We start from the raw sequence: 13,310 nt of genomic DNA on the forward strand, positions 1-13,310 counted from the left end.
TTCAAATTCTGTATTTGTTTTCAGATCATATACTTTGATTACAGATCTATAGGATTCTTTTACTTTCTTTAAAAACATAGCTTAAATGTCTTTTTTTTAAACTTCTGAGCTTATTTGTTCAAAAGAGTGTATATTGTTGAAGAATATACCCAGTTTACGTAACATATTGTTCTGTTTAAATAAAACAATCTAAACATCTATTTTTACTGTCTGGTTATCCTTCTGCTAAAACATAATTTCCTTGAGAGTATTGATTTTTATCTATTTTGTTTGCTACTTTCCGTAACACCTAGAATCATTCCTGACATACACTGCATGCTCAATAAATGTGTGTTCACAAATTCCACTGCAATATTTCTGAGCTAATCGTATTTTTAACGTTTGGAGTTAGAGATACTTTTCAACCCAGTAACATCTCAAAGAGCGAATTCAATGTGGTTCAATAAATCAATTTTACATTTAGTTTTGTAACAATTCGACAGAGGAAGCTATCAAAATAAGCCACTGCCTTAACATAGAGGTGGACCTATGAAGCTATGACCATTTAACTCAAGCCAAATGCACTGCCCTCCCCACCCACATCTCTCATTCTGATCCTTTTGGCCTTGTCGGTGCTGATAATGAAGTTACCAAGACATGACCTGTAAGATCTGACTGGTTACAAGGCAACAAATATTACAAAAAGACTAGAGTTTCGGTGAAGGCTCTTTTTGTTTTGTTTTACTCCGTCCACCCAAGTCACTAAGAGAAGAATGCAAGGGAGCCAGGTGACTCTTTATTATCACACAGCTCCCAACACACCTTGCAAAGGGCTTCTCTCTCCTTTGCCACCGGGCTTCCTGCCAGGCCTTGCCAACAGGGGGGTGCTACGGGGACCCCAGAAGACTGGAGGAGGGGAAATGGGGCCTCCGGGTTTCTTTCCTTTCCTCTTCCTGGGAAAGCCAGCCCAGCAAGGATTCTTACCCCGTCCCCCAGCACCCCCACATTCTCTCCCAGTCCCCTCCCCCGCCCCTCCTGCGCAGCTACACCTCAGTCCTCTAGCAGAATTGAAGCCTGTTAGCAGTTTTCCCAGCTTCTACTTTATCGGATCTTTCTCAGAGATACCAGCCTGGGTTGGTCTAGCACCCTCTCCTCCAAGGTCTGGGTCCCAAAGTCTGGGTCCCAAGTCCATGAGCACCTGCCTCTGAACTCAGAGACAGCAGCACCAGCTGAGCAGCACCCCTCCCCGCCCCCCAAGGCCTGAGTTTCTGTCCACAGACCCCCCACCCTCACCCCCACCCACTGTAAATTGTAAGCACTGAGACTGCTTTCCTTCATTCTCCCCAGACCCACAGTCTGTATTACACCCGTAACACCCTGCAGTTTTCTTTCTGCTTTTTGAGGGACCTAGCTGCCACCTTGGTGCAGAGTTAACAGTTCTTCCCATTAAATTTTCTGTGTTTTTTTTTTTCTTTCTAAGATTTTATTTATTTATTTGAGAGCCAGGGAGCATGAGCTGGGGGTAGGGGGAGCAGAGGGAGAAGCAGACACCTTTCCCTCACCCCCATCCCCACCTGAGCAGGGAGCCCAACACGCCTGGATCCCAGGACCCATGAGATCATGACCTGAGCCAAGGCAGCTGAGCCACCCAAGGCGCCCCAGACTCTCTCTGTTTAAATAATATGATCTGTCTCCTCTGGACCCCGAGTCAAGGTCGTCCCTGACTCATACAACTGGTATCACAACACAGCTTCAGGAGAATGAGGCTGGAGTATCACAGTAGATGCTTTCCAAGGTGACTTTTTTTTTTCAATTAGGAAAGACTTACTTTCTTCTGGAATGACCTCAAAAAATGCCCGAATTCCTGATAGCCTCCGTATCTGGGGAGACTTAAAGGACACCAACATGAGATTATTTGTGGAAACAAAGGACATTATCGTTCTTGTGGGTTCACAAATTCTGAAACCAGACAACAGAACAAAAGTCCATCAGTAATAGGTTATTGAGCAGTGAGCCTCCATCCACCACTAATTCCACACGTTTCCCCGGCCATCCACACAGTTCTTGTTACCCAGACTCTGCCAACCAGATCTTCATCGGCCCCAGGGCACGCTGGAAAGGAGCTGATAAAAGTATAGAAACTTCTGTCCAGTAACTATCAAAGAATTTTCCTGGATGGCTGACATTGGACCTCCCTTGAGAGCAAGCAAGGCATAGGCAACCACTGAAATGGCTACTACGGTCCTGAGCTCTACCCTCAGGAAAACCGGGTTCAAAACTCAGCTCTGTCACACAACTGGCTGAAGGAGCCTGGGCTTTGGAGTAACTAAGCTTCATGAGTGCCTGTTCCTCTACTATGAAATAATATGGAATATGGTAATAATAAGGTGAGGGTTAAATGAGATAATAGCAGAGTATGTCTGGAAGGATGAAAAGAAACAATAACAATGACTGAGGAATGGGAGCCAGTGACCAACTTTTCCCTGTAGCCATTATATATAGTGTTGGAAGTTCTAGCATCTGCATATTCATCACCAAAATATACATACATACATATATAAGTACTATTAAAAATAATAAAATAATTCGTGTGCCTTTTTAGTAACAAATAGTACATGTTTAATAAAGTGTAACTATCGTTATTAAATTATCAAGATAGTAAGCACTCATAAAAAGATGTCTTTTAGGGGACACCTGGGTGGCTCAGCAGTTGAGCGTCTGCCTTCGGCCCAGGGCGTGATCCTGGGGACCCGGGATCGAGTCCCACATTGGGCTCCCTGTGTGGAGCCTGCTTCTCCCTCTGCCTGTGTCTCTGCCTCTCTCTCTGTGTCTCTCATGAATAAATAAATAAAATCTTTAAAAAAAGAAGAAGGATGTTGCTTCTATTAAAAAAAAAGATGTCTACTGTAAGTAAAAAATATTAGGGTGTGTATATATGTGTGTAACTACATATCTATATAGGAATGAAAATATTTGTGCAAAAAGATAACAGACATTTCTTCTGGGTTATGGGATTGTGAAATATTGATCTTGTTTTTCTCTGATTGATTTGGCTTTCACAACGAACATTGTGTTACCTCTATAATAAGGGGAAAATTTTTAATTGTTTTACTAATGCTATGCGACCATCAGAGAATATCTGTTCTCACACCCTAAATGAAATAGCTTCTACTGCAATTGCAATAAACGTAAAATGAAATGAAAAGTTCATATTTTCAGAATATTTCTACTAGATTTCCAGAATATTCGCTGAAGTTCCTGCTATACTGACTTTGATCCTTGTGTAGAAAGCAAACATTGCATCTGATAGACTCTGGCCAGTACAGGGCATACCAAGTAAGGCATAAGTCAGTCTCTGATCTCATGAGTGCACACAAAAATAGTTTTAAAAGTCCAAGGGAAACAAGCTACTGCCAAAAAAAGACACTGTAAGAGAATCTTTTCCCTCCCCAACCAGAGTACCTATATAAGATGGTGCTCCGGAGTGGCAAGAGGGAGTCATAAATGGTCAGGGAGTCGGTGACACAGTTGTCAGCTTCCATCTGGACGGACTCTACCGAGAGACGGATCAGATAACCCACAATGGCCACCAGCTTGAAGTGGCACATCAGCCTCCCTGAGGTTGCCGAAATCTCCAGAGGGTAGCGGAGAGACAGGTGATCAGCATAGAAGTACTGAGAGCAGCCTTTGTCTGTGGAGACAACATTTTTGTTTTGTTTTAGGAATGACTTTTCTAGACATCTTTATAAAGAGTAAGGAGCAAAGAGTTCATGCGGAGGACATCTGCTATTTTTGCCACCCTGGAGTCTGCTCCCCTCTCTTCTGGTAACAGCACCAAGACTTGACTTTACCTTGCCTCTGTGTTTAGGTTGGGGTTACGCTCATCTCTAGGTCCAGAGATGGGCACATGACCCAGACTGGCCAATCAGAGTCAAAGAGACTGGTTCATAAATGGGCATGCCAGCCAATATGAAACACTAAGTTCAGCCCCAGGACTTCTGCCAAACTTTTGGAAATTTGTGTGGGCCTTTTTTTTTTTTCCTGCCATTGTTGCTACTGATAAACTACAAGCTTGTGCCTACTGGTTGCCATTAATGACACTGCATTACAAGAATACACTCAACGAAGCTTCAACAGGGAAAGAGGAGATGCAGAGTCCTGATGATATTTTATTTTAGAACCCGGCCCCAAACATGCCTGAAGCCAGCATATTCCATGTATGTCGCAGTTGTAAGAGCCAATCAGGTGCCTTCTGTGCTTAAGCCAGTTCAAGTGTATTTCTGTCACAGGTGACTGAAAGACCACTAGCCAATACCATCATTTGAAAAAGAAAACTATAGCCAAAAGGAATCCTAATATGGAAGCAGCATAGGAGAAACTGCCTGCCATAACTTACCAGATCCTATGGTTGAAGAGTAATCTGACCGAAGCCCAGCTGCATTGAAAAAACACATGGAAAAGAGACAGTCAGTTCCAGCATTATTTTGCTCATATCTGGGATTTGCTTTAAAGAAATCCAGGGAGGGTAGGGGAAGTTGCTTATGTAGTTAGAGAGCAAGTGAGATGGCCATGAGTTCATAGTTGTTGAAGCTGAGTAAGGGTGAACTAGAGTTCATTATACTAGTCTATTTACATGATGCTTGAAATTGTCCATAGTAACACATTCTAAACATCATTAAAGCTAAAAAGCAACCAAACAAATCAAATAATAATTAGTCTTACGTTTGAGGTAGTATTAGTGGTACAGACTTTTCCCCTAGAGATTTTTTTATTCATTCATTTAACAATATTTATCAACTACACACTATTACATTACATGCTTGGCAGATATATATATTTATATATAATAAATAAATATTTATATATAATAAATAAATATATAAATAAATAAATATGTATTTTTTAAAATATATATTAAATATACATATTTAAAGGGAGAAAGTTGCATAATTTTGGGGTCACTCAATTAATTAAAGTATTTTACTAGCAAATCTAATAATGAAATTTGCAATTTGGTGGGACTTTCAATAATTTACGTGGAACATTGGGCAACACTGTATAATACAGGGGCAGCTCTGTCTGGACAGGGCAAAAGACAAGATAAGCCTCAGCAAAATTCTTTCTTCTTCAGGACTTGGAGCCTTAGTTTGAAGATTCATGAAGCTGAATTAAATAAAGGGAGGGATACACTTTAACAAATTCAATTTTGTATGAATTTTGAACGCACTCCTATTGTCCAATCATTGTATATAACATTTGGCAACTTCCTTTATCAATGTCCTCAACTAATCCTATTTCACTGGGGTTGTGGAAGAGAATATTTCATTATGATATTGACTGTGTTTAATGACAGCATCAGGAGTCCTGCATGAAGGAAAGCATAAAAAAGAATTACCCAACAGTCACCGTTTAGTACCACAGAGTCCATGTCGACAGCCAAGCCCTGCAAGGTCCCCACAGAGGTTCGGTTTATGATGCTCGTCTGGATGGAGTCCTTCAAGATGGCAGCCACACACTCCTCACAGAAGATATGGCCCTTGGCGTGTGGCATGACAAACACAATCCAAAAGTGGACAAGGAGGCCACCTTTGTTATTGCTGCTGTAGGAAAAAAAAAAAAAGAGAGAGAGAGAGATGTTCAGGTATATATCTCAGGAAGTGGACTCTCATAGAAAGCCAGTGACCCAACTGAATGATTTAAGGTAAAGCCAGTGAGGACAGCTTTCCCACTTCCAAAATTCCTTCTTTAGGAAGTCATTGACTCCTATTGTGGGGATTGGGAAGGGAAAGCATCATAGTATGTGTCTTCCTGTGTTGGGTTCACATCTGGAATCTTTCATGTACAGTTGCATTTGCCTGGAGAATATATGATTTTTATGGGTAACAGCATTCACTGTTATTGCAAATAATAACAATTATGATTTTTGATACTTCACCGTGTCCAGTCACAGTGCTAAATCCTACTTTAGCCTACTTAATCTTTATGGGGAAGGTCCTATCACTCCAGTTACAGAAAAGGAAACCAAGGCCAACCACAACTCAAAACCATAAAGCTAATAAGTAGCAAATCCAGGAATCGAGCCCAACTTGGTTTTTAGCCAAACCCTGGAGCGAGACCTCTAAGTGCACAAATACTGTCATGTTTTATGAAAGACAAACCTTAAGTGTTCTATAGTAAATAAGGAAATAGAAAGCAAACAAACTGCTTTCCTCCGAGACATTTTAGTGCCTTTGATATGCCGAAGTGAACGGTGAGTCTCTGCAGATATATTGGAGGTGGGGGAAACATAGCACACAATTTAAAAAATAAGTTTTAATAAAATAAATCAACTAGAAAAGGAATAAAATAAATTTTAGTAAAAACTATTTGACCACAAGATCCTTTCTTTCCCTCAGGAAATCTCTAGTGACCAGTTTTTTACTGATCACATTTTGAGAAATACCAGACTGTGTTTGGTTTATCCCCCTACCCAATGGTAGCCATGGTGGGGCCATTTTGCCCAGAATCATTAACCCCCGGGGTGGAGCCCAGGATCCCAGCTGTGGGGAGAGGACAGACTTGGGCAGATAAAGAGAAAAACTCAGCACCACAGCAGGGCAGAGTGGGGTCACCGGGTGTGCTAAAGCCACCCCCAGGAAGTTACTCAGAATGGTAAGATCAGAGCCCTTCCACCGCCTTGACAGGAATTCACAGGTGTCAATGCAGAAGTCGCAAAGCAAGGGACATACCCTACCTAACATCGGCAACCACAGACTGCTTGTAAAACTTAGAGAAGGCAGATGTTGTATAAACCAGGTTTACCTGAAAAAGAAAAACCAAGGTGTCTGACATCTTTCCGTGTAGAAGAACCCGTTACCTTCATTCATTCATTGCCATCTGGAGACACCCTAATCAAGCTTAACTGTCTTCTGCCTACTTCAAAGTTTAATCTTCTCCACAATGAATAAATCAAACTCCTTTAAGCATATTTTCTTTTTTTTTAATTTTTTTAAATGTGTTTTTAATTTTTTATTTGAATTCAATTTGCCCACGTATAACATAACACCCAGTGCTCATCCCATCAAGTGCCCTCCTTAATGCCTTTGAGTATATTTTCAAAGGACCCCACCAATAGCATCTTTCCTATCAATGCTCAGCAGGGAAAATGTATATTCTTAGGGACACATCCAGTATTAGCCACCAGGGGGCAGGTGGGGCCCTAGGCCAGGTCTACCCACCGCCTTCCTACTCCGCAGCCTCTCTGAGGAACACCCAGGCCTTTTGAAATGCCAGCTGGATCCAAAGGAGAGCTATTTCGATTTACCTTCTTTGCCCTTCCTTAGCATTTCTAAAGCCAAACTGAGTCTCTGCCAAATCTCGTCCTCCCCTGTTCCCCTTCCTACCTAATGGCAAAACCACCCACCTAACTGTGGGGTTTAAATTCACTATGCAACACAGAGCATGTTACCTAAAACTGCTGAGCCCCACTATTTTTTTTTTTCTTGTTCTCTCTCTCTCTCTTCTTTTTCTTTCTTCTATAAGGTGATCAAAATGCTTACCAATAATCTTGGAGCTAATTTAAGGAATAATTGATATACAGTAAAGGTAAAGCTAAGTTCAGCTACATAGTCCCTATATAGGCGGCCTCGGGTAAATAGGAGCCACTGTGCCCACTGTTGTTTCAGCTTGCCCTCCCTCCCTCCCAGCCTTGCCCCAGTCTACACCGCAGGGTGCCTGTCACAACAGTACAGGGCCACTGTCTCTGTTACTGTGCAGATAAAAATTGGCAACAGCTTTCTAGTTGGTAATATATACCAAGAGCCACGGATAGATATTTTTATACACTCTTAGGGGTTCATCTAAGGAAGTAATCGCATATATAAGCAATCTATGTAGCAACTTTCTGTAGCATTATCCATCGTTGCAAAAATGAGAGACCATTTAAATATCTGATAAGAAGGGATAAGCTCTGCCATTTGCAACCACGTGGATGGAACTAGAGAGTATTCAGCTAAGGGAAATAAGTCAGAGAAAGACAAATATCATATGATTTCACTCATATGTGGAATTTAAGAAACAGAACAGATGAATATGGGGAAGGGAAGGAAAAATAAAGTAAGATAAAAACAGAGAGAGAGAGAGAGAGAAATCATAACAGACTCTTAGCTCTAGGAAACAAACTGAGGGTCGCTGGAGAGGATGGGGTGACTGGGTGATGGGCATTAAGAAGGGCACGTCATGAATGAGCACTGGGTGTTACATGCAAATGATGAATCACTAAATTCTACTCCTGAAACGAATGATACACTATGTGTGAACTAAATTGAATTTTGATAAGTTTTTTTTCTAAAAGGCTAACTTTGGAGCCATTAAAACTTATGTTTTATCCATTTTTTTTAAGATTTTATTTATTTATTTGAGATAGAGAGACTACATGAGAGAGAGAGAAAGAGAAAGAACAAGTTGGGGGAGGGCAGCTGGAGAGGAAGAAGCAGATTCCCCACTGAGCAGGAAGCCTGATGCTGGTCTTGATCCCAGGACTCTGGGATCATGACCAGAGCAAGAAGGCAGACGCTTAACCAACTGAGCCACGCAGGCGCCCCAAAACTTATATTTTTAAAAGAATATTTACTTGCATAGAAAAATGTAACCTAAAATTAAAAGGAAAAAATCAGATTATAAAACTGAATATATATGTCTACTAATATTCCAATATTATTCTGTCCTCTATGTTTATGGGGCCCAGAATAAAAAGGGGCTCCATATCAGGAGATGATGTTAAAGAAAATGTTAATGTTTCTTTTCGTAATTTTCTAATTTTTTATGGTTAAATACATTTTAGTTCTATAAAGAGAAGTTTTGTGGGTTTTTTTAAGTGAAGAGATTTTAGTGTGTTGAGGTTGAGATAAATGTGTACAGCTCCCAGAATTAAGCAACATGCATGTAACCTTAGTTCTGGAAGGCATTTTAACGATCACCCAATCCAATTCCTTTATTTTATAGATGAGAAAAACTGGAGCTCAGACAGCTATTTGCTTTTACTTGCAGCAATAAACAAAATAAATAAATAACTTACTTATAAACAAATAAATTAATTAGCAATTCTATCAGAGAAGCGATGACAGCCAAGATGAGCCAAATCCCATGTTTCCCTGTGACTTCTTCTTTCATCCACCCTGCTCACTTCTGACACTTATGACCCTTCCACCCCAACTCCTCATCCCCTGACCCCTGACCCCACTCTCCCCAGCTCTCACACAACCCTCTGCCCTACCCCAGTCCCGCCCCATCACCTCACCACTTGCTGCACAGTCCGGGCCATGGACAGAAATTCCCTGGACTCCTTCTGTCGGTATTCAGGAAGGAACTCAATGTTGGTGATGCGAAACATCCCAACAAAGTAAAAAGCATCTTTGCTTTCTGTGTTACCTATAAGACAGGAGAAGAAGCGGTGAGAGGCTTTCCTTCTGGGGAGGGCGGTGAGGTCAGTATCGGGCTATTCAAATGGTTTTATTAGACAGCTACATATACCACTGGTCCATAGCCTGTGAAGCTCTAAATGTAGTCAATAACAACACTTCCATCAGCAGCAAATCATCGTTTCTCTTAGGAGAGTCTATTCTATTGACTTCTGGTAGATACAAGGTTAAAGATAGGGACACCTGGGTGGCTCAGAAGGTTAAGAGTCTGTCTTAGGCTCATGTGGGACCCCCTGCTCAGTGGGGAGCCTGCTTCTCCCTGTCCCTCTGCTGCTCCGCCTGCTTGTGCCCTCTCACTCCTTACCACATAAATAAATAAAATCTTTTAAAAAATAAAGAAAGGTAAAAGATATACCTTTTTGACTTCATACATGTCCTAGAGTCACTAAAGGACCAAAAAAGCATACGCAATTTTCATGGATTCTGAGTCTGTAGAAGGTAAGGAGGTAAGAAATATATACTCTCAAGCTCCGAGGTGAAGTGAGCATAGTGGGAGAAGAGGGAAGGGCCCTCCAGCTGACCTTCCCTGAGCTCCTGGGGGTCCTCCTTAACTGACTTGTGTGGCTCTTTGGCAGGGTGCTGGGCAGGTCTGCAGCTCTGCGATACACGGAGAATTCATTCTTCTCATGAGCCACAAAGTCTGGTTCCCAGCCCAGTGTCAGGTCACTCCTGCTTAAATACTCTGCCCAGTGAGGACCATGGGATTAGATGTCAGGCCTGCCTGGAAACCCCTGACAACAGGAGCAGGAACACTGCTGTGTCTGAGCTGTGTTAGAGCACCAGAGAATAGCTTGGGGAGGGGTGGGGGAGGTGGAGATGAAGGGCTCTTCTTTCTGCTTTTCTTTGTGTTACCGAGGCCTCACTCCAAGTGACACCACTCCCCAGGCTCCCACTGCCATGGTACATTTCTCGCCTGTGACATATGTCCCACTATATCATAACTTCTGTCTGTGTGTCTGTCCTTTAAGAGTCACAGTAACTTCTTTTTTGTCTCTCAGCCCCTTCTGTAGTTTTGAAGCTCAATAAATGTTTGTGGGAAGGAAGTGAGAGAGGAAGGGTGGTAGAGGAAGAAAGGGAGAGAGTATTCTCTGCTAGCACAGTGCCCAGTACATGGAAATGCTCCATAAGGGATGGTTAAATTAGGAAGAAGGGCCACCTATGTGAGTGATAGGAAGCCACCTCCCTTGTGGGAGCCATCCAGGGTCACATTAGTCCCATGCAGTGGAGTCAGGCTGTGGAGGTGTGGGAAAGGGTCACAGGGGTTGAAGGCCTGAGCTGATGTCCTAGATTTGTTCTTTCAAGCTGTGTGACCTTGGATGGATCACTTTGAGTCACTAGTCTCCTATATAAAACAATAGTTGTTTTTATTCCTGATTTTTGCAGGGAAGTGCTTCTTAGATTGCTGCTGTTGTTATGGACTCTAAAACTTGAATGAAAGCCATGCCTTCCATCTAGAAGCTCGCACTTATATTAGTAAGTACTCAAGGGTCAGGATAACCACAATACAAACAAGATCAATTTAACCTTGAACTAGATTACATTTACCTAACTCTTCAGCTCAGCCCAACATAAAATAACCTGCATGGTCACAACACTGTTGCTTGTTGAACAATTCTCGATTATTCTTACCAGTTTCCCTTTGCTCACACTGGTCTACCTTCCTGAAATGTCTTTCTCTGATTTGTAACACAGGCAGCAGACTGCTTCTACACAGGGATGTTCCAAAACTTTACACAAAAATGCTGAGACAATGTGAGTGTGTCAGTTGAGGGCCAGCAGAGAACTGGTGGGAAATAAGTTGGTTTGTTCTAGGTTGAGGTTGTGTTTTGTGTTTGTCTTAACTGCCTAATGACTTGACTCCCTTCCCTAGTCTTTAATCTCCTTAAGGATAGAGATCTTGTCTGCTTTCCCACTCTGCTTCCATGCTGATCACAGGACCCAGCTCCTGTGGGCATGCTCAAGATATGAAGGAAATGAATTTTGAACAACCAGTTCATGAAGTCTTCTCTGGACTCTATTCCTGGGCAGGTTAGATCCCTCTATCCTGTGATTGAAAAGTAATTGCTTCAGCAAAATAAATAAATAAACATCAATAAAAATAAAAAAACAACTCACACCCCCTCTCCAGCACTGAATTATGAATTTTTCTGAAAGTAGAAAATGCATCTGTGAGCTTTCTGAGGGTGGGAGATATATCTTGGTATGTCTGATGTCTTACATTGTACCATGCGAAGTACAAGTAATCAGTTTGTATATGTATAAGTCACCTGAACTGTTCAATACAATATTCATTAATTCTTTGCCTATAAATCTTGCTTTGCAACCAATTTTTAATACCCTCAAGAGTACACATATCTTGTAGCAAACATATTAACATGTATGGGGGTTGGAAGTTGAGCATAAGTCGACAAATGCTATAGTTACTGAGCTGCACGGGTAAATGCTCTTTAAGAAAAAGCTCAGTCATAACTCCTGTCCAACAGGATCAATCTGATGGACAAAAACACAACCCATCAGCTTGACAAAAACACTGGAGCGAAAGATGCATGAGTAAAAGGAAGCTCAGGGAGCTGGAAGTGTGAGGTTGCCTAGAAACCAGCAGTGGGTGGAATGAGGAAATGAGACAATTTAGAATTCCATTCATTTCTTAAAGCTAAAAATGCATTACATTTCTGAACTAGTCCAAAGCTCCTGAGCATCTATCCTCCTCAGCTCTTGTCATACCATCCCCCATCTCTGCTCTTCCTGCTCCCCTGTGGGAAGAAAGCAGTGGTAAAAGAAGAAATGGGAAAGACAATTCTGTTTTCTTCCTCCTTAAGACCTCAACAGCTTGGGAAGTGGCTATCAGTCTCGGAACTTGGGAAATTCTATCAGACACACCCAGGGGCAGATTGGGTGTGCACTGCAGAAGCTGAATCCATAGGCCAAGCCCTAGTTCCAAAAGAACATGGATTTTCACTCACTGATGTAGAGCCACAGAAGCGTCCAGGCTATGACTCCTAGGATGAATAGAAACACTGTGAAGACAATGATTTTGTTTTGGACATTCCAAAAGGGAGCTTTCTTCTTGGATGGCTTCTTGGGTTTGACTTTGCCGATGGGTTTTCGAGGTGCTCGTCTACCTGGCAGCTTCCCTTGGGCACTGACCACCTGAACTGAGATATTGGATATCTTAAAAAAAAAAAGAAAAGAAAGAAAGAAAGAAAGAAAGAAAGAAAGAAAGAAAGAAAGAAAGAAAGAAAGAAAAATAGAGAAAGAAAGAGGAAGAAAAAAAGGGGAGGGAGGAGATATATTAGTTTAGAACACGTTTGGAATGGAGCCACCCAGTCAGGAGACTCTTAGTGCTAAAAGGCCTAAGTATATCCACCAATTCATTGATATAAGTGTAATGAATGGACTTGCATTAAATCATGCAATTAAAATCAGAAAAATCAGACATTATATGAACCACAATGAAGCAGTCCCCAAATCCTCTCCTCAACTTTTCAATTCAGCTAAGTAGATGCTGTAGAGAACGGGCCTGAATTTCATGGACCCTCATGGCCCAGAAGACCCGAAGGTCAGGAGGTTAGGAGTCAATGAAGGTAACATCGTGTGTACACAGCCAGCTGTGGGAATATGTGTGTCTTTCACGTGTTTGTATTATATCGTTTTACTCCCACCATCAATTTCTTCTAAGGCAGGACTGAACATAAGTGAGTTCCTCATAGCAGCAGATTGATTTCTTACTTATGGCTTCCTGACCGGGTGATAGGAAAAAAAAGTTAAGGATGATGATGCTCTGGCTCATGTAGGTCTGTGGGATAGGAACCAGTGCCTCCCGTGCATGCACTTTTAAGATTACCAATGAGACGATCAGGGACCCAGTTTCTC

General features: G+C 41.8%; 1 protein-coding gene across 1 annotated transcript in view; it reads right to left on the reverse strand.

Annotated features, from left to right (window-relative positions):
• TMPRSS7 (transmembrane serine protease 7) overlaps positions 1–12,605 on the reverse strand; it is a 35,491-nt gene extending 22,886 nt beyond the window's left edge. Inside the window, exons 1-7 of the mRNA XM_072811722.1 lie at positions 12,401–12,605; positions 9,257–9,387; positions 6,713–6,780; positions 5,386–5,579; positions 4,376–4,414; positions 3,442–3,670; positions 1,808–1,938 (exon numbers count right to left, since the gene is read on the reverse strand). Of these exons, the coding sequence (XP_072667823.1) occupies positions 1,808–1,938; positions 3,442–3,670; positions 4,376–4,414; positions 5,386–5,579; positions 6,713–6,780; positions 9,257–9,349 (754 nt within the window). The 5' untranslated portion in view covers positions 9,350–9,387; positions 12,401–12,605. The remainder of the gene's footprint in view (positions 1–1,807; positions 1,939–3,441; positions 3,671–4,375; positions 4,415–5,385; positions 5,580–6,712; positions 6,781–9,256; positions 9,388–12,400) is intronic.
• Between the last annotated feature and the right edge of the window lie 705 nt (positions 12,606–13,310).

Source organism: Canis lupus, chromosome 35 (assembly GCF_048164855.1).
Source record: "Canis lupus baileyi chromosome 35, mCanLup2.hap1, whole genome shotgun sequence".
In the NCBI taxonomy this organism is placed as follows: Eukaryota; Metazoa; Chordata; class Mammalia; order Carnivora; family Canidae; genus Canis; species Canis lupus.